This window comes from Apium graveolens, chromosome 2 (genome assembly GCF_009905375.1).
Source record: "Apium graveolens cultivar Ventura chromosome 2, ASM990537v1, whole genome shotgun sequence".
In the NCBI taxonomy this organism is placed as follows: Eukaryota; Viridiplantae; Streptophyta; class Magnoliopsida; order Apiales; family Apiaceae; genus Apium; species Apium graveolens.
In genome coordinates this window covers 115487999-115505970 of record NC_133648.1, presented here as the reverse complement: position 1 = coordinate 115505970, position 17972 = coordinate 115487999, and the positions used below count along the sequence as shown (strand labels likewise).

General features: G+C 35.8%; 1 protein-coding gene across 3 annotated transcripts; it reads left to right on the top strand.

Moving 5' to 3' along the window:
• Positions 1 to 5373: 5373 nt before the first annotated feature.
• LOC141707771 (putative E3 ubiquitin ligase SUD1) lies at positions 5374 to 17638 on the top strand. Of its 3 annotated transcripts, none has more exons than XM_074511121.1 (9): positions 5374 to 5745; positions 11377 to 12060; positions 12583 to 13338; positions 13420 to 13631; positions 13722 to 14078; positions 15348 to 15499; positions 15603 to 15766; positions 15848 to 15994; positions 16757 to 17638. In XM_074511121.1, exons 1-9 carry the CDS (start codon positions 5506 to 5508, stop codon positions 17261 to 17263), a joined length of 3219 nt encoding a protein of 1072 aa, XP_074367222.1. In that variant the 5' UTR covers positions 5374 to 5505; the 3' UTR covers positions 17264 to 17638. The 3 variants fall into 3 exon arrangements, with proteins under 3 accessions (XP_074367222.1, XP_074367221.1, XP_074367223.1); XM_074511120.1 differs by having other exon boundaries at positions 5375 to 5745; positions 15342 to 15499; XM_074511122.1 differs by lacking the exon at positions 5374 to 5745 and adding an exon at positions 8493 to 8643 and having other exon boundaries at positions 15342 to 15499.
• Positions 17639 to 17972: the final 334 nt, after the last annotated feature.

The following is a 17972-nucleotide window of genomic DNA, read 5'->3' as shown; positions in this document are numbered from 1 at the left end:
TTCGAATGTCCCCTTGACCTGGGATATTACAAGCTTCGAATCCCCACAAACTTTCAAGTTTTTGACTTTTAATGTCCCAGCTAGTCCTAGTCCAACGATCAACTCTTCATACTCAGCCTCATTATTCGTGGTAGAAAAATCTAACTTTATAGCATATTTAATTATAAACCCATCGAGGCTTTGTAAAACTAGCCCTGCTCCACTTGAATTTATATGTGATGCTCCATCAAAATAGAGTACCCGAAATTCCTTGTCATTGACATGTTCTCTTTCGTTCTCCTCTTTGCCCTCCATGCCTTGAGGTATAGTATCTTGCTGCCCCCGACTTCTTGGTTAGGGATGGTACACTCAACCACGAAGTCAGCCAAGGCCTGGGCTTTTATCACCTTACATGGCTTATACTTAATATCAAATTCCCCCAGCTCTATGACCCTTTTAATCAGCCTTTCACTGGCTTTAGGACTGTGAATGATGTTCCTCAAAGGCTCATTTGTTAGCACCTCAATCGTATGAGCTTGGAAGTAAGGACGCAACTTCCTTGAGGCCATCACCAAGGCTAAAGCAAACTTTTATATAGTCAAATAATTCAAGTCAGCCCTATGCGGGATCTTACTGACATAATAAATGGGTTTCTAAAATTTAAGCTCCTCATTCACCAATACGGTGCTCAGGGCATTTTCAGAAACAGCCAAGTATAAGGACAGAGTCCCATCCAAGACTGGCTTGGCCAACAGAGGGGCTTGAACCATATATTTATTCAACTCTTTGAACGTCATCTGAATTTTATCAGTCCATGCAAAGTCTTTTACTTTCTTTAAAGCTTTGAAGAATGGAAAACACTTGTCCCCAGACTTAGAGATGAAACATCCTAAAGCTGCAACCCTTCCGGTAAGTTTCTGAACATCTTTTACGGAACTTGGAGGTTCCATGTCTAAGGTGGCCTTTATTTTGTCTAGATTGGCCTCAATTCCCCTTTTAGAAATCATTAATCCTAAAAAATTTCCAGAACCTACTCTGAAAGCACACTTGACAGGATTCAACATCATTTTGTGATATCTTAAGACCTGAAAAACTTCCCTTAGGTGGGTTACATGGTATGTCTTCTCGAGACTCTTGACTAAAATATCATCTATATAAACCTCCATGGTCTTCCCAATAAAGTCTTTAAAAATCTTGTTTACCGATCTTTGGTGCGTGGCCCCTGTATTCTTGAGACCAAATGCCATAACGAGGTAACAAAAAACACCAAAGTCAGTGATAAATGATATCTTGGGGATGTCATCCTTATGACATCATTATTTTCAACTTGTGGGTGAAACTCTAGGTGAAACTCCTTTTCTTTTGCTTTACGGTCTTTTGATTCAGATCCACGTTCAACTTGTGGGTGATCAACTCTAGGTCTATACCGGGCATATCTGCTACCGGCCATGAAAACACATCATTATTTTCTAGCAAGAACCTTATTAATTTTCCTCTAAGGGGTTCCTCCAACGATGCTCCAACAAAAGTTACTTTCTCGGATCCTCGGGAGCCAAAGGGATCGGGATCAAATCTTCAGTCGGTTTCCCTCGCTTCTCTTCATTCTCACGGATATCCAGATCTTCGATGGGCAAGACCTGCCCCCCAAATCCACCTGCCCTCAACGAGGCTACATAACAGCTTCTGGCCATCTTCTGGTCTCTTATTTCTTCTCCTATCCCGTCTCTAGTTGGAAACTTGATTACAAAATGGTAGGATGAGGGGACTGCCTTGAAGGCATGTATACCTGTCCTCCCCATGATTGCACTATATGTTGATCCAGCCTTAACTATCATAAAATTCAACATATGTGTGGCTTATCTTGGTTCATGCCCCATTATTGTTTATTTATCCTTTTTCCGCATTTCCAGTATACTTACTCAATCTCCTTTTTTGGATAAGGAATTCAATTTCATCTTTCAGTTATCGGCACTCATCGGTGTCATGACCAGCATCTTTGTGGAATCTACAATATTTTCTTTTATCTATCTTGGCAGTATCGACCTTCAGGGGTTTAGGTCAAAAAACATCCTTATCTTTCTCGATTTCCATCAATATCTGGCTCCTATGAGCATTCAACCTAACATACTTGGTAAACTTTTGTCCAGGCCCTCCCTTCTTTGGGGTTGAGCCAACTTCTTTGTTAACCCGCAGATACTTGTCCTTCACATCATACTCTTGATCTATTTTCCTCTTCTTTCCACCAGCGGGCTCATTGTTTACCACTGTCTTTTTCATGTTTTCCTCGACTTGAATATATTTTCCTGCTCTACTTTGGAGCTGCATCATATTTTCTAGTGGCCGCTTGGCTAGAGACATCTTAAAGAACTCATCCTTGGTTCCTTGTTGCAACGCTACTATAGCTACCTTGTCATCAAGATCTGGGACTTTCAAAGCCTCCTTTGTGAATCGATTCAAATAGTCCCTAAGAGATTCCTTTGCTCCCTGAACAATACTCATGCGAGATGCAAAGCTTTTTTCATGCACCTTTCCGCTGATGAATTGTTTGATGAAAGCTTGACTTAACTCTCTAAAGGACCCAATTGAGTTTGGTGGCAAACGGATGTACCACCTTTGAGCCATGCCTCATAAGGTTTGAGGGAAAGCCCGACATTTGATCGCATCATTCACGGGCTGCAGCAACAATACATTAGAGAATGTCTTGACGTGATTAGCGGGATCCCATGTTCCATCATAGGCCTTTATAGTCGGAATCTTGAACTTCTTCGTGATATTGGTGTTCATGATTTCTTCCTTGAAAGGCGGGGTTGGATCGTCTGGGTCTCCGAGGGGAAACAACTCAAACGGGTTTCCCCTAGGGGCATCCATTGATTTTCTCCTAGGAGCTTCTTCTAAATCGATGACCAGGGTAGTTCTTCTAGCTCGGATGGCCCTTGTTGGCTGCCTAGCCTGAGTCCTCTCCATGTCCCTCCTTAGCCTTAGGATTTCTGCCTCATGGGCACGTAACCTTTCCTCGAAAGTCTGGGATGCTACTCCCTGAACTTCCTGAAATCCGGGTTACCTTCCCCCACGGGCCCAACGTGCCTACCTTCAATGGGCTCTTTATCCCTTCTCATCCTCCTATGATGAGCATCTTGAGCATCTTCCTTAGTTGTCCCAAATGAGCATTCAGATTCGAGTTTTGAGGGTTCGGCCGTAAAGCTTGGGGTGGCTGTGATTTAGATGGGGATTCAAAGGATCCGTTGTCCCTTGGGAGTAAGTTGAGTGAGGGGGAATCTCAATGGCGGATGAAATTGTTTGGATTGTCCCAGCTGGTGTTCCTTCAGGGACGTTGTTTCTGCTCTGTGTGTTCATCATGGTTGTTATTGCTTTTCCCACAAACGACGTCAAATATTATGGATAAAAAGTTAGGATGTATTTAAAGTTGTATTTATTACTAGGGTTCGAGAACTTCAAGGCTCTATTTGACTGCTCTCGTGGTTCGTGACTTAATATGCCTTCACAGGATACCTACGTACCTTGATGTGTGCAAATGATCAAGTCAAAAACGTAGTTCTGATTTGTGGGGTGAGGCCCCTTATTTAGGCATGGGATGCCCTTGAATTGGATTAGTGTTAGAAGACTTGATGCCTTATTCTGTGAGGTTTCTTGAAAGCCAATATCCAAGAAATTACACCCTTATTTGAACTCTACTTGTCAACTGATTTTTCCCATATTTACTAATTTCGAAATTAATTTATATTCAGTGTTTTTGGCCTTTCTAATTGGGCTTTATTTATAACCCAAACCGGGCATAATTAATTCCATATTAATTATATAATCAGGAATTATTTTATTCTCTATCAACAACTAAAATGAATTTCAATCAAAATTAAAATACTTTTTGATCGCAGAATACGATGCTTAATAAGTTGTATTGATAAAATCAAATACAACCTAAAAGCATCAAATACAACAAAATAAAAAATTTAATTATAATCCGGAAAGTTGGAAAAAAGAATCACATTTAGTTAATTTTGATTGCAAATGATATTTTTTGAAAATATTTAAAAAATGATAAAATTGAATAAAAAATCTGGAAGAAGCGATATTTTTTATTAGGGTGAGCAAAAATTTCCATAACCGTCCAAACCAATAGTTTCAAACCGCCCAAACCGAAATTTTATGGTTTTGTAACGATTTGGATCAGATATGATTTTGTTATTCTGAAACCCGAAAATTAATGGTTTGGTTCGAATTTGTCTTTTATACAGCTCGTTATATCCAAACCACCCAAATGTATTAAAATATTTAATTATATATTTTGAGGATACATATATTACATGAATTATTGATATTTATAAGTAGTTCAATCCATATTATGTTAAGTGCACTTGATGTTAAATAGTAAAATTAAAAGATCCAAATTATTATATAATGAACTTATTTGATTGATAATTTATTAACTTATTAAATTTTTTACCTAGTATATATATATATATATGCACATATTTTTCTTCGATTTAAACGGAAACCGTCCAACCTGAACTGTTATAATTTGGATGGTTTGATTATATAAGTAACGGTAATAATTACGTTAATAGTTAAATAAAATGTAAAAACGATAAATTTGATTTTGATGGCTGCGAGCTCCAAAAGCCGCCCATTCCACCTAGAGCGGATAATTTGGTGCACGACACGAAACGACACGAAAAATACGGATATGAGTTTTAATTTTTGGTACACGGAACACGAATGTACACGAACACGAAATTATACGATAGATTTAGTGTCGGATATGAGTTTCAATTTAGGTACACGAAAGTACACGAGATAAATATATTTATAAATTAATATATATAATACAGGCATATATTTATGTATATAATATAAATATTTACAAGTTTTCAAAGTATACTATGTTAAAATATACTTCATCAATCCCATTGAATTCTATACATTACTTTTTGACACACTTTTCAATGCTCATTTAAAACATAACTTTACAATATTTTTTTCTGAATAAAAGTTAAAACTTTTATTCAAAAAAAAATTTAAAAAAACATTATAAAATTATACTTGATAGAAAACTCGAAATACGTGTAAATAGTGAATATATATAATCACATGGCACGGAGGTAGTATATATTTATATATACACTCTCCATATTTCATTAAATTATACATTAAAATAGATTTTTTTTTATATTATATATATATTATATTAATTTTTTATTTAATATACACGAAAATTACACGACACGATTCGAATTGGATATGGGTTTCACGTATGGGTATATAAAATCATTTTGGGTCGAATATGGGTTTCATAGCTCTAATTCCACCTCATGCTCACCGCTATTTTTTATAAATTCAAACCAAAGTACCCCGATATATAAACGCGCATTCAAACCATTTGCATTTGACTAATCCCCACAAATTGTCACCGCCCTACTAAACTTAACCGAACAAATTACACACACAACTTGAATCCCTTTTCCCCAAACCCTAAAAACCTATAATCTCACCGGAACCCTAGCTTCTCCGATGGAAATCGAACCAGCGACGGCAACATCTTCATCACAAAACGAGAGTAATATCAATAACAGGAATATTTCGAGCAAGTATGATGATGATGAAGACGAAGATGTCTGTAGAATCTGTCGAAACGGAGGCGACGCTGATAATCCTCTTCGATATCCTTGCGCTTGTAGTGGAAGTATCAAATTTGTTCATCAGGATTGTCTTCTTCAGTGGCTTAATCATAGTCATGCTCGTACTTGCGAGGTAACCGAATTCAGCTCATTTTTTTATGTTTATTTATCGGAATCTCGAGTGTTTGAGTTCTCGTATTAATTTAGCTCAGGATTCATAATTATATTGCATTTCTTAATCGTAGTTGTGAAATGTGATTATATCAGTATATGCGCGTGTGTGTAATGTGTTGTATATGCTCATTTGGTTTTCTTTTATTTGAACTTTCGATTGATGCTTTGGAAGTTTGTAAGGATGTAGGAATAATATTAAGCATAGTAAAGGAATGGAATGCAGAGACAGTATTATGGTTTGAAAAAATTTAATAAGACTTGGAAGCTTGTAAGGATGTGGTGTTAACGAGTTAATTAAAACCTAATTAATTTTATGACATGAAAATTGGTGGATTAGAAGATTGATACGTAATTAAAGTATGAGATTATGTAAAACTAGCTTCGTATCGTATTGGAAACTGATGATATGATTCAGAGAAAGTGAAATGGATTGAGAACTAGAAAATTTTAGAAGTATGACATACTGGTATACCACGTAATTTTATAATGAGATGACCCAGATTTGTTTTGTTTTACATGCGGGTGCCTCTATGTGCGCTAATTATGGAGTGACACGTGACAAGTGTGGTAAATTTAATTAAATATTTATATTCCATAAGCTCTAATAAGTTTGAACCAAAATTCCATAAGTGGATTAATGGAATGGGAGGTGAGTTGGGGTTAGAGGAATGTGAGGTTCCATGAGAAAATGAATGAAAGCTCAAATTTAAGATTTTGTTCAAAAAATTTAGATGATTGCTTAATATTTTGTTTTAAATTGTAAGATAGACTATGGTAGTTAAAAATTGCATTTCAACATTTCCAGAAGCCAATCTATGATTAGCGTATTTGAGCACCGGGATTTACTAAATTAAATATTGGTTGTTTCAAAAAGATAGTCAGTGGTTTATTTTTTCTTTCCAAGCACCGGATTTGATGTGAAACAACAATTCTCTCAACTTTGGTAACTATTTTCAAAACATAGTAAATAAAATTAACTCATATTAAATATGAAATCAAGATAATGGGTTAGGTAAATCTTTTATATTTCGATGTCAATTACTTTTTATATCAATTTAAAATTACTTATGTATGTTAAGATGTATAATTGATATATTCATTTACTTTTCTGGGTTTATTTTCTTTGCATAAACATTCTCTATAAAGTGGTCAACTGGATCACGTCTGTTGACCTTGGAATTTAAGTTAAAAATTGGAGAATATTTGGGGCAGGAGGGCTTAAACTCAAGAATATTAAAAACTTTATTAACTTAGTTATGATACCATGTTAAGTTACAAGCTAAGCTCTGAACTGAGTAAGACTTAATTGGATAATCAGTAGTATATTTTTAAAGTCAAACTTGAATTCTCTTGGTTGTTCAGGTTGTCTACTTGGTCAAGTATTAATGGGGTCCTAAGATCTAAACTTCCATTATTAGTAGTCTTTGATTATTTATTGACTTGAGAGTTGTTCCTTTTTGTTATGGGTGTGATCTATGCAAATTCTTCTCTTCTAAATCGCAGTGTAGTGATTCCTCTATGTTTGATTCACCATAGGGCAAGTAGGTTTTTTGTAGTCGATCCACCTACAACTAAACCAAAGTAATCTTTAAGGAACTGTTATGACAAAATTATAATTCTTGTAATTTCTTTGAAATGGTTAGTTATCATCTCATGACTAGCCGTTCAAAATTAGTAACCTATCACGTAGGTCATTAAAGTCACGAAATAAGTAAAGTCCGTGGGATCTCATTTGACTTGTTGAAGTGCCCCTTGGTATCACTATATTAAATGATCAGATTTTTTGATGGAAACCGTATATGAATGACATATCATTGCCTACGTGGAACATACATAATTAAAAATGTATAATATATACTAATTATTATTTCCCGTTCTGTATCGTATCCGTTCTTCCATCTCCCTTTCACCCTTAATCTATTACCTTCACCATATTTACTCTCATTTAAATCCTATTGTATATATATATATATAGGTTTTTGGTCAAATAGAAACTAAAATTAGAACAGAAACTAGAAACCCCCTTTTATTCTGACGTTCTCATCATCTCTCATATCTGCTATAATCCACAACAGAATAAATTACATTCACACTATCATGTCAATCACCCTTGAAAAGATATTATAGTATGTAATGTCTCATATGCAATTTTAATGACTTCAAAAATACAAGTTGGTGATTTTTGTAATATAAATCAGTGATTTGTTTCATACAAGTTAGTGATTTACGTAATATAAATAGTGATCGAAGGTTAATTCTGGTGACTTTTAAATATAATCAAATTTACTGAGTGAAGATAACTGAAGATAGTGGAGAAAGAAAGATGATGCTGTCGGAATTTATGAAATTGATGATGGGAATCACGCATGTTAGTGGTCTGGAAATGGTGGTGGACGAAGGTAGATCAGAGATGGTGGTGGAGGTAGATAGAGATGACCGGTGATTGAAGATGGTGATTATATTTTGAGATAGTTGTTTGACAGATTGTAATGGAAGATGGAGAAGGTGATGAAGCGGCGTTGGCAATAATTACTTAGTTGGCCTGGGCTCTTAGTTAATTAACTTTGTTTCTAGTTTCTATCTTGATATATAAACAAACTTCTTTTTCAATTTTAAACGTCATCACTTCTTCCAAAATAACTAGTATCATATTTTTGAGCTTTATATATTTGAGTCTCTCTCTTAAAAAACTGGAACAATTGATAGAGATTTAATTTGATTGGGTGTGAGTATTTAGTGATTTGTATGATTTTTTGGGATGGATAAAGGAATAGTGGTCTAATTTCTCAATTCCTCTTCATATTGTTGGTGGAGTGCTCGTGCTGTCTCGGAGAGAGGATAGGCTGAATCTGAGACGGTTAGTTTGTTTGAAAAATGAACAATTTGTATCGTATGTGTATATTTGTTTTGTTTTACAAGGCATGTCATTGTCTAATCCTTTTACATGTGAGATGTTATATTTATGCGAAAAATACTGAAACTTAGCGTCCAATAAAAAGTAGTAGTAAATGGATCACCATCAACTAATAACAAGTTAAGACCTTGCAGACTTGGGCAACCTACTTTATATTTTTTAACTTTGTAATTATGACTTTGATAAACCCATTTTTCGTAAGATATTTTACGAAAAACAACATAAGAAATGATGTTGAACATGTTGTTTCACTTGTTTTTTAATTAAATAAAGTTTTCGGTCGAGATTTTGCCTTGTATTCCATATTTAAAATTCAAATTTATTTTTTTGTACAAAATTTTGTTAGAAAGTTAGTTCAATACTAAGTGAGTAAATGTGATAGTATGATAGTTTAATCACAATTAGAAACACTTTTTAAGTGCACAATCCTATTTATTTATTCATTAAATAATTATACTAATATTGTAGTTATTCTTGTTTTATGTACAGATTTATGTGCTATGGTATTTAATAAGGACAACTAATGATGATGAATTTTTAGCTAACTCGTTCAAATAGCCCGTTGACATAGTCTAATTACGAAAACTAGAATCCATATAAAATCTTGTAGTTATGAGTGAGAGGATCTCGTGGTCTTCATTTAAGGGGTTTGTAAGCATTTCTATATTAGGGGAATATATTGTTTAAATTGGGGCTTAGTTTATTAGGCACTACACGGTTTTGTATGAGAGGAATAAATTTTGTCCACCTTATTTTGTATGATCTATTTTTGTATGCACTTTATAATGATTTAATTTTTTATTTTTTTTAATTAAAAGATTAAGGGAAAGCCTAGTGGCAAAGGCTCATCCACCTTCCCTGAGACTATGTGAAGTACCCAAATTAAGTTAAGAAGGTTAAGGCAGAAATTTAATTAGGCAAAGCAACTTTTTATTTAGCATTAAATATGTACAATTCCACTACAATTATGTAGGAATGTGTTTGGAAACATACATTTCATTTAAAATGACATGATTTGAGTTGTCATTTCAAATTTTCATATTTGCACCAATAGTTGAATGTGTTGGATTTCAAATGAAATCTAAATCGCAATACTTTTAGTTATCCAAACATGTTATTTGGCCAAATCCAGAGTTTCAAATGAAATCCAGGTTTCCAAATGGTCCATAGAGGCACTTGAATTTTCAGCATTTCTTTTGTTAAACAGCCTCGGGAGTGTAAAGGTTAAATACTGCTGTTGTAGTTCACATATTACACTAATGTGATTTTTATATGATTATGGTTTGGTGCACACATCTATAAATATGTGTCTTAACTTTTTAGTGATGATATAAAATACAAATTGATATTAAACTTAAAGATAGCTTTTACCTTCTCTTTTGCTTAGAAGGCAGTATGCATGAACAACAGTTATTTTGTGGGTTAAAGGCTGTCAAGCTGATGTTTTGAAAGGGAGATCTATGAAAATGTTTGCTTCTAAACATTAGTTGACTATTTTCTGGATCAAATTAGAGACATTGATAGTCTATAAAGGTGATTAGTTTTGATTGTATATACATTGTTTAATAAGAAAGGTGTTAAGCACTCTTTCCAGTTATTCCCTCAAGAGATGATATCTTGGCCTTTTAGAAAAGTAATACTATTTAGGTAGATGCTAGTAAGAAGCACAGTTATTTAAATTCCAAAAAGACTCTAAAACTCAATCATTATTATGTATATATACACATACCCAAGAACTATATTACCCTAACTCATTATCTAACCGTGAGCATATGTGGCAGAACTTGACCCTATAACATGGGTATAGACTCCACGCTCGCATGGACTCATTGAAAAAAAGACCACTTCTACACTTCATATTTGGATTAATATATGAAAGCTAATCCGCGAGTTAGCCACCTCGTGCAATGTGTTAGCAAGGTAATAGACACTACTGAAAGGCGGTCAATCTTGCATAATCACATAGTAGCCTATAGTCTTGTATGCTAACTCTCTATACCGTATATTAGCTAGCCTTGAAGTACACTTATAAACAAGCCATGTAGAGTAGCAAGTTTACAATTTCTCTTTCGGATTCTTGTTTAATTGGGTTACTGCAGGTGTTACAGACTCGGGTTATATAGCGGTTAATTTTTTTAAATAAACAATTCTTGAGTCAGATTATTTATGTTAAGACTCTTCTAGCTGAGTCTGGATTGCATTTGCTCAACTGACAAAAGCTACATTCTAAACTAACTTGGTGCTTAGTTGATGCAGTGTTTTTAAAATTTAAATTCCGTACTCTATGCACTGAATTGAAAGTGTTAGGTCTCTCTCTCCCTTCCCTTCCCCCTTCCCCCCCCTCCTCTCTCCCCCTCTCCCTTTCCCTCCGTCTCTCATGATTCTGAATAACTTCTGTCCTCTGTTTCTGACTTCTGACATTGGCTCACTCATCCATCAAAGTTAATGCCACGTTTTTTTCCGGTATGTGCAGCATATATCTGACTGAATCATCTTTTCTATTGAGGCCTTGAGGCCTGATCACATAATTGATATCTGAAAAGCGGGATCAGAAATCACATAATCAAAGATCACTTTTATGGCTGCGCTATTTTAGTTTCTGTTAGCTGTTGACATCTCTGTTCAGAAACATGTTTCTAATTGTCATCTTCTTGGTGCGGTCTATATGCATTACAGGTCTGCAAACATCCTTTTTCATTTTCCCCAGTTTATGCCACAAATGCTCCGATGAGGCTTCCTGTTCACGAGTTTTTGATGGGAATAGCTATGAAAGCATTGCATGTTCTGCAATTCTTTGTGCGGCTTAGCTTTGTACTTTCCGTGTGGCTTCTGATTATACCATTTATGACGTTTTGGATCTGGCGATTGGCATTTGTTAGGAGTTTCGCTGAGGCACATAAACTCTTTGTAGGCCATATCTCTACCACAGCTGTTCTTACTGATTGTCTACATGGGTTCTTACTCTCTGCTAGTATAGTGTTTATTTTTCTTGGGGCCACTTCTCTGAGGGATTACTTTAGACATTTACGAGAAATTGGAGTGCAGGATGGTGACAGAGATGTTGGAGATAGAAATGGTGCCGGTGTTGCTAGAGGACACCCTAGACAAGCCAATAGAGTTGATGATGTTAATGGAATAGATGCTGGTGGAGCACGAGGTGTTGCTGGTGCTGGTCAGTTGATTAGACGGAATGCTGAAAATGTTGCGGCTCAGTGGGAGATGCAGGCAGGCCGCCTTGAGGCTCATATGGATCAGATTTTTGATGGTATGGATGATGCTGATGGTGCAGAAGATGTGCCTTTTGACGAGTTAATCGGCATGCAAGGGCCCGTCTTTCATTTGGTAGAAAATGCATTTACAGTGAGTTTTTTGCTCTTAGCTTTATTTTGTGTCATGCTTTGTTTGAATTCTTGTGTCTTGAACTCTTGGTTGCTAAATTGTTTTATATATTTACTTCGATCTTAGCGGATATTTGGATCCCAGATGTTGGTAAATTTGTATTCTAGATTGACATTGACTAATGACAGTCGATATATTCAAGAATAACTAAGTGGGTGCCAGATAAATTTTCTCGTTTAATTTACAACTTCATTATATTTTAAAGTTATACTAATTAAATCTTACACGCCATCCATGACAATATTGCTACCTGGTTTCTGAAATTTTCATTGAATTAATTTTGTTAAACATCGACTGAACTATACTCTTTATTCTGTACCATATATTTGAGGTGACCTACTAGGCTACTACGCTTTCTAGGTGATAGAATCAAGTGTTTATAGAAAGATTCTTAGAATGTGGATAGTTTTTCTTCACTTACTAATACTGGAATTAATCAATTGAAGATTAGTTGTATAATTTTTTATTATCTTTTCCCTTCAGGTTCTTGCTAGCAATATGATATTTATTGGTGTTGTCATACTTGTGCCCTTTACTTTGGGAAGGGTTATTGCCTACTACTTGTTTTGGCTCTTGTCCTCCGCTACCAATCTGGTGCTGGCAGCTGTTGTTTCATTTACAGAATCTACTGTTTCTCTGGCCAATGCCACTATGTTGAAGGTATTACTTGCAGGCATAAATATGACATCCAATAACCATGAAACTCTGGTGAACCAAGTTGCAGAAAAAATGCGATCAAATGCAAGTGTTCTAGCTGACCTGTCGAACAATGGTACCGCAGCGCTTTCTACTGATCTCTTGAAAGGGGAAACTCATGGCACTTCACGGTTTACAACCCTTGCAGTTGGCTATATGTTTATCTTCTCATTAGTCTTTTTCTATCTCGGGTTGATTGCATTAATACGGTATGTCAAAGGAGAGCCTTTGGCTGTGGGCCGGTTCTATGGTATTTCAACAATTGTCGAGACAGTTCCATCGTTGTTCAGGCAGTTCTTGGCAGCAATGAGACATTTGCTTACTATGATTAAAGTTGCATTTCTCCTTGTAATTGAACTTGGTGTTTTTCCTATTATGTGTGGTTGGTGGCTGGATGTTTGTACTGTAAGGATGTGTGGGAAGTCGATTGCAGAGAGAGTAGATTTCTTTTCAGTTTCTCCTTTGGCCAGCTCAGTCATTCATTGGATTGTAGGGATTGTCTATATGCTACAAATAAGCCTCTTTGTCAGCCTTCTTCGAGGGGTATAATATTTAGTCAGCTGTTAATATCCGTGTTCTATTCTTTTGGTAATGACTATCTAACACATGCAATGGTATGTATAGGTATTGCGAAACGGCGTTCTTTACTTCCTTCGAGATCCAGCTGATCCTAATTATAATCCATTTCGCGATCTGATTGATGACCCTGTTCACAAGCATGCTCGTAGATTGCTTTTATCTGTTGCGGTTTATGGTAGTCTCATTGTGATGCTTGTTTATTTACCTGCCAAACTTGCGATGCAAGTTGCTCCTTCCATCTTTCCTCTTGATATGTCGTAAGCTTGCCCTGCATTCCTATTGTATTGAATTTGTCTTTTTTGTATTGTCTTGTTGAATTTTTATAAACTTGTTCCTTCCTTTTGCAGTGTGTATGACCCATTTACCGAAGTTCCTGCTGTTCTGCTTCTGTTTCAAATCTGCATTCCATTCGCTATCAAACATTTCAAGCTCCGAACAACAATAAAGTCACTTCTTAGATATTGGTTCACCTCTGTAGGCTGCGTGCTTAGTCTGACAGACTTTTTATTACCTGCACCTGAGGTTAATAGTGTCCAGGAAAATAGAAACGCTCAACCTTTAAGGCAGGGTGGACAGCAACCACAGCTAGGTGGACAACCTGCCTTAGAAGGCCTTGATCCACATGCTCTTAACAGCAATAGGAATTCAGAAGCTAGTGCTAATATTGCAGATGAGTACGATAACGATGAGGAATCTGATGCAGAGTAAGTTTTACTGCGACGTTGTTCTATTAATATATGCAATTAATCTCTCTCTCTCTCTCTCTCTCTCTCTCTCTCTCTCTCTCTCTCTCTCTCTCTTTCTCTCTCGCTCGCTCTCTCTCTCTCTCTCTCCACCTCACATACACACGCATTAGTATCTTAATAGCTTTTTGCAATTGCATTTATGATCCAACATTGCATCAAAAAATTTGTAGGTGCAATGATAAAAGTGCATCCATTTAAATTTTCTTATTCAATTATAAAGAAACCTATGATTCATTGTATCTTTTTTGCCACAAATTATATGAAGTGAGTGATGTGGTTTGTGGGATACAATCTGAGTTGCTGCCTCTATTACTCTTTTCAATTTTGTCTTTGTACCCGTGTTAGACACACGACAGTTGGACATGGATATAAATGGACACCTTTAGGCTTCATTTTTGACCAAAAATATGCAAAATTTGATAATTCTGTAAAGTCCGGAACGTGCAAACGAATTTATATTGGACACTAGCTGAGTCTGGCTGGCTGGGTAAACATAGGTTGCTGTCTGTTGGGGGTACACATTTGTGTTATTATCATAGAAATCGATGACTGGTCCTTCCTGTTTGTTTCTTGTATGTTATATCATGATCCTACACAATGTTTACAGGAGGGGAGAAACATCTTATGGCAAGCACAGGGAATTGATATATGCTATAAAATTTTGCTAGAACTACTTTTTACTCGACGGACACAAAAAATCAGAAACTACTAATTTACTAATGTTGCTGTGTGTATGTATGACTACTTCTGTTTTATTTATAAATTGTAGAAACTTTTGCTTAAAATCACCTAGTTATTGAGCTAGAAAATCAATTACTACACTATACCAGACTTCATCCATAAAACCAAGCTTACTATTGACCAAGTCATATTTCTCTTAGATAAAAGAAAAAATAACATCTCCTTAGCTTTCGCAATGTTGTTTTTATTGGGTTAAATAATGAGAAATTGAGATAGCAAATATCTAGATGCTGCTATATTAATAATTTAAAATAGGTAGTTTTACATTGTGTTTAGTTTATTTCATTGTGATCTGAACTGCCTAATTTTTTTCTTAAAAGCTAATTTAGTTCTGGTACTTTATGTGAGGAAACTGCATGATATTTCATCTATGTAGCAGCATATGCGTGTTATTTTCTTCATCAAAGATGGAACGTCGATTCGAACATTTCAGCATTGTTCCCCGTATAATATTTGTATTATGATTTTTTTTGGTTGAAGGTACAGCTTTGTGCTTCGCATTGTGCTTCTTTTGTTGATGGCCTGGATGACTCTTCTTGTATTCAACTCTGCTTTGGTGGTCATACCCGTTTCGCTTGGACGAGTACTCTTTAATGCTATCCCCACTTTGCCGGTAACCCATGGAATCAAGTCTAATGGTGAGAGATTTACACGAACGGGCTTTACTGTTTATGTATTGTGTTTTGGGGTTGAAAATGCTGATGTTTTGGTATTCTTTTCTTTCTATTGTCAATCTTTTAGATTTGTATTCATTTGTCATCGGTAGCTATGTCATTTGTACTGCCGTAGCTGGAGCAAGGTATACCAATGAGTACATCATAACTAGGAGAACTGCAGATCTGTTAAACTATATATGGAAGTGGTGTGGTATTCTTCTGAAGAGCTCTGCTTTGTTGTCAATTTGGGTAAGATATATTCATTTAGAAGTTGTATGTTTTTCTTGGTTATTTATCTCATTTCGTTTCTAATACACCTTTACTTCCCAGGTTTTTGTCATTCCAGTTTTGATTGGATTGCTCTTTGAGCTTCTGGTTATTGCGCCAATGCGGGTACCTGTGGATGAGAGCCCTATATTTCTTTTGTATCAGGATTGGGCTTTGGGTCTCATCTTTCTCAAGATCTGGACCAGACTGGTTAGTGACTTTGTGTTGCATGTTTTTGTTGTTTCATATAAAGCGCCCACACTTTATGATGTGCAACCAGATTGTTCAACTTGCATACTTTTTTAATATGGCATGTTTTTTGATGTTCTTAGTAAATTTATAACTCTAATAATGTTTTTGCTTTGCCATTTGCTAATACGCCAATACCTTGTGTCCCATGTCTTGAATGTTTATGCTTGCCATTTTTGAAGACAGTAATACCAGTGTGTCCTAGCTTTTCTTTATTGTTTAATTTATAGAATTCATTACAGAACTTGTAATTATGAGTGAGTTTAACTACCTTACTCTTTCTATCCAAGTGGCTCAGCATATTTGCCAATTCTGGCCAAAATGTTATTTCACGCTGAGGTGTTTTTATCTTAAAATTCTAAAATTGTTTACTAAGTTTGATTTGTAAGTTTGAATGATTTGAATATCTATGTAAAATCCTTGACAAAAATTAGAACAAAAGAATATCTATGTAAAATCAATGAATCCTTTTCAACTTTACATTGGAATATCTATGTAAAATCAATCAGTGAATTATAGAAATATGAATCCATTCATTGATTCTGAGATTGTTCTATAATTCTAAGAAGGTGTCTGTTATTTGAATATGCTAGTTATGTTCTTGTTTTGATCCAATGTTCTTGAGGCCTGGGCCTTGAATAAAGATAAATCTTGAGGTTATGGTTCATAATATTGAAGTCGTTGAGCGTATCACTAGCTTCTGTTTTTTTTATGTTTAAACAGGTAATGCTGGACCATATGATACCCCTGGCAGATGAGAGCTGGAGAGTAAAATTTGAGAGGGTAAGAGAAAATGGGTTTTCCAGGCTGCAGGGATTCTGGGTTCTACGGGAGATTGTGATCCCTGTCATAATGAAGCTGCTGACTGCGCTATGTGTTCCCTATGTGTTAGCCAGAGGAGTGTTTCCAATTTTTGGGTATCCAGTAGTAGTTAATTCGGCTGTATACAGATTTGCCTGGTTGGGATGCTTAGTCTTGGGTTTGGTGTGCTTTTGTGCCAAGAGGTTCCATGTTTGTTTCACCAACCTCCACAACTCAATACGTGATGATATTTATTTAATCGGTCGTAGGCTGCACAACTTTCGAGAAGAAAAAGATGTGAGGCAAATTGTGGCAGCGGTTGATTTAGCAAAGCCTGATCCTAATATGGAGGACGGTGGATCTTTACATAATGGTGAAGGAGCTGATGCAGTATTGAGGCAGCGACATGTTATTGGACAAGATGTCTGAGCCGGGATCCATCATAAGCTGCTAGTTAATTGCCCACACTTCGTTAAATGTGCAGGATCTTTTCACATCTGCCCTACAGATTGTCGTAAAAATATTAACTTAGGGGTTAGGGTGTGTTGGTAGGCGGTCTTGGTGTTAAACTTTTATTGGGAGTTATGAAATGTGAACTACAGAAAGTTGTCCATCAATAGAGAATGGATGATATGTAAGTAAACAATTTGTCTTGTATATGATGTAAACTTTACACAGTAGTTGTCTATCGTTACAGAATGGATGAGATGTGAACTAACACAATTTTTTTCAATTAATATTGATACTAGGGGTGGCAATTGGGATCATACCCAACAGCCCCTTTGGCATTTGGTTTAAAGAAAATTACATTCAATGTTATATAATTATATATGATATCATATTTGAATATCATATTATGTTGGGTATAAAGTTATAACTTAAGCGTGTTTAGTAAAAACCCGAAAATCAGAAGTGTGGATTGAATGATATGGCCCCTGCATTCAAATCGATTTTTTGTGTTAAACCTAATCACGGAAATTTTTAGCAGATGGATGGTTACATCCAGTCATCCACCAAGAACTCCACCCATCCACCAAGAACTCCACCGAGAACTTTCAGATATTGCAGAGAATAGAGATGCATGTATCTTTGTTTTCCGCCAAGTCGGTTCTTTGTCAGTTTTTTGTTTTCCGGAAGC

Bases quoted from the DNA above. Each gene is read 5' to 3' on its own strand.
- LOC141707771 (XM_074511120.1), top strand. From the start codon at position 5,506: ATGGAAATCGAACCAGCGACGGCAACATCTTCATCACAAAACGAGAGT. The intron at 13,632-13,721 runs GTAAGCTTGCCC...TTCCTTTTGCAG, and splicing joins ATCTTTCCTCTTGATATGTC to TGTGTATGACCCATTTACCG. The intron at 15,500-15,602 runs GTGAGAGATTTA...TCAATCTTTTAG, and splicing joins CCATGGAATCAAGTCTAATG to ATTTGTATTCATTTGTCATC.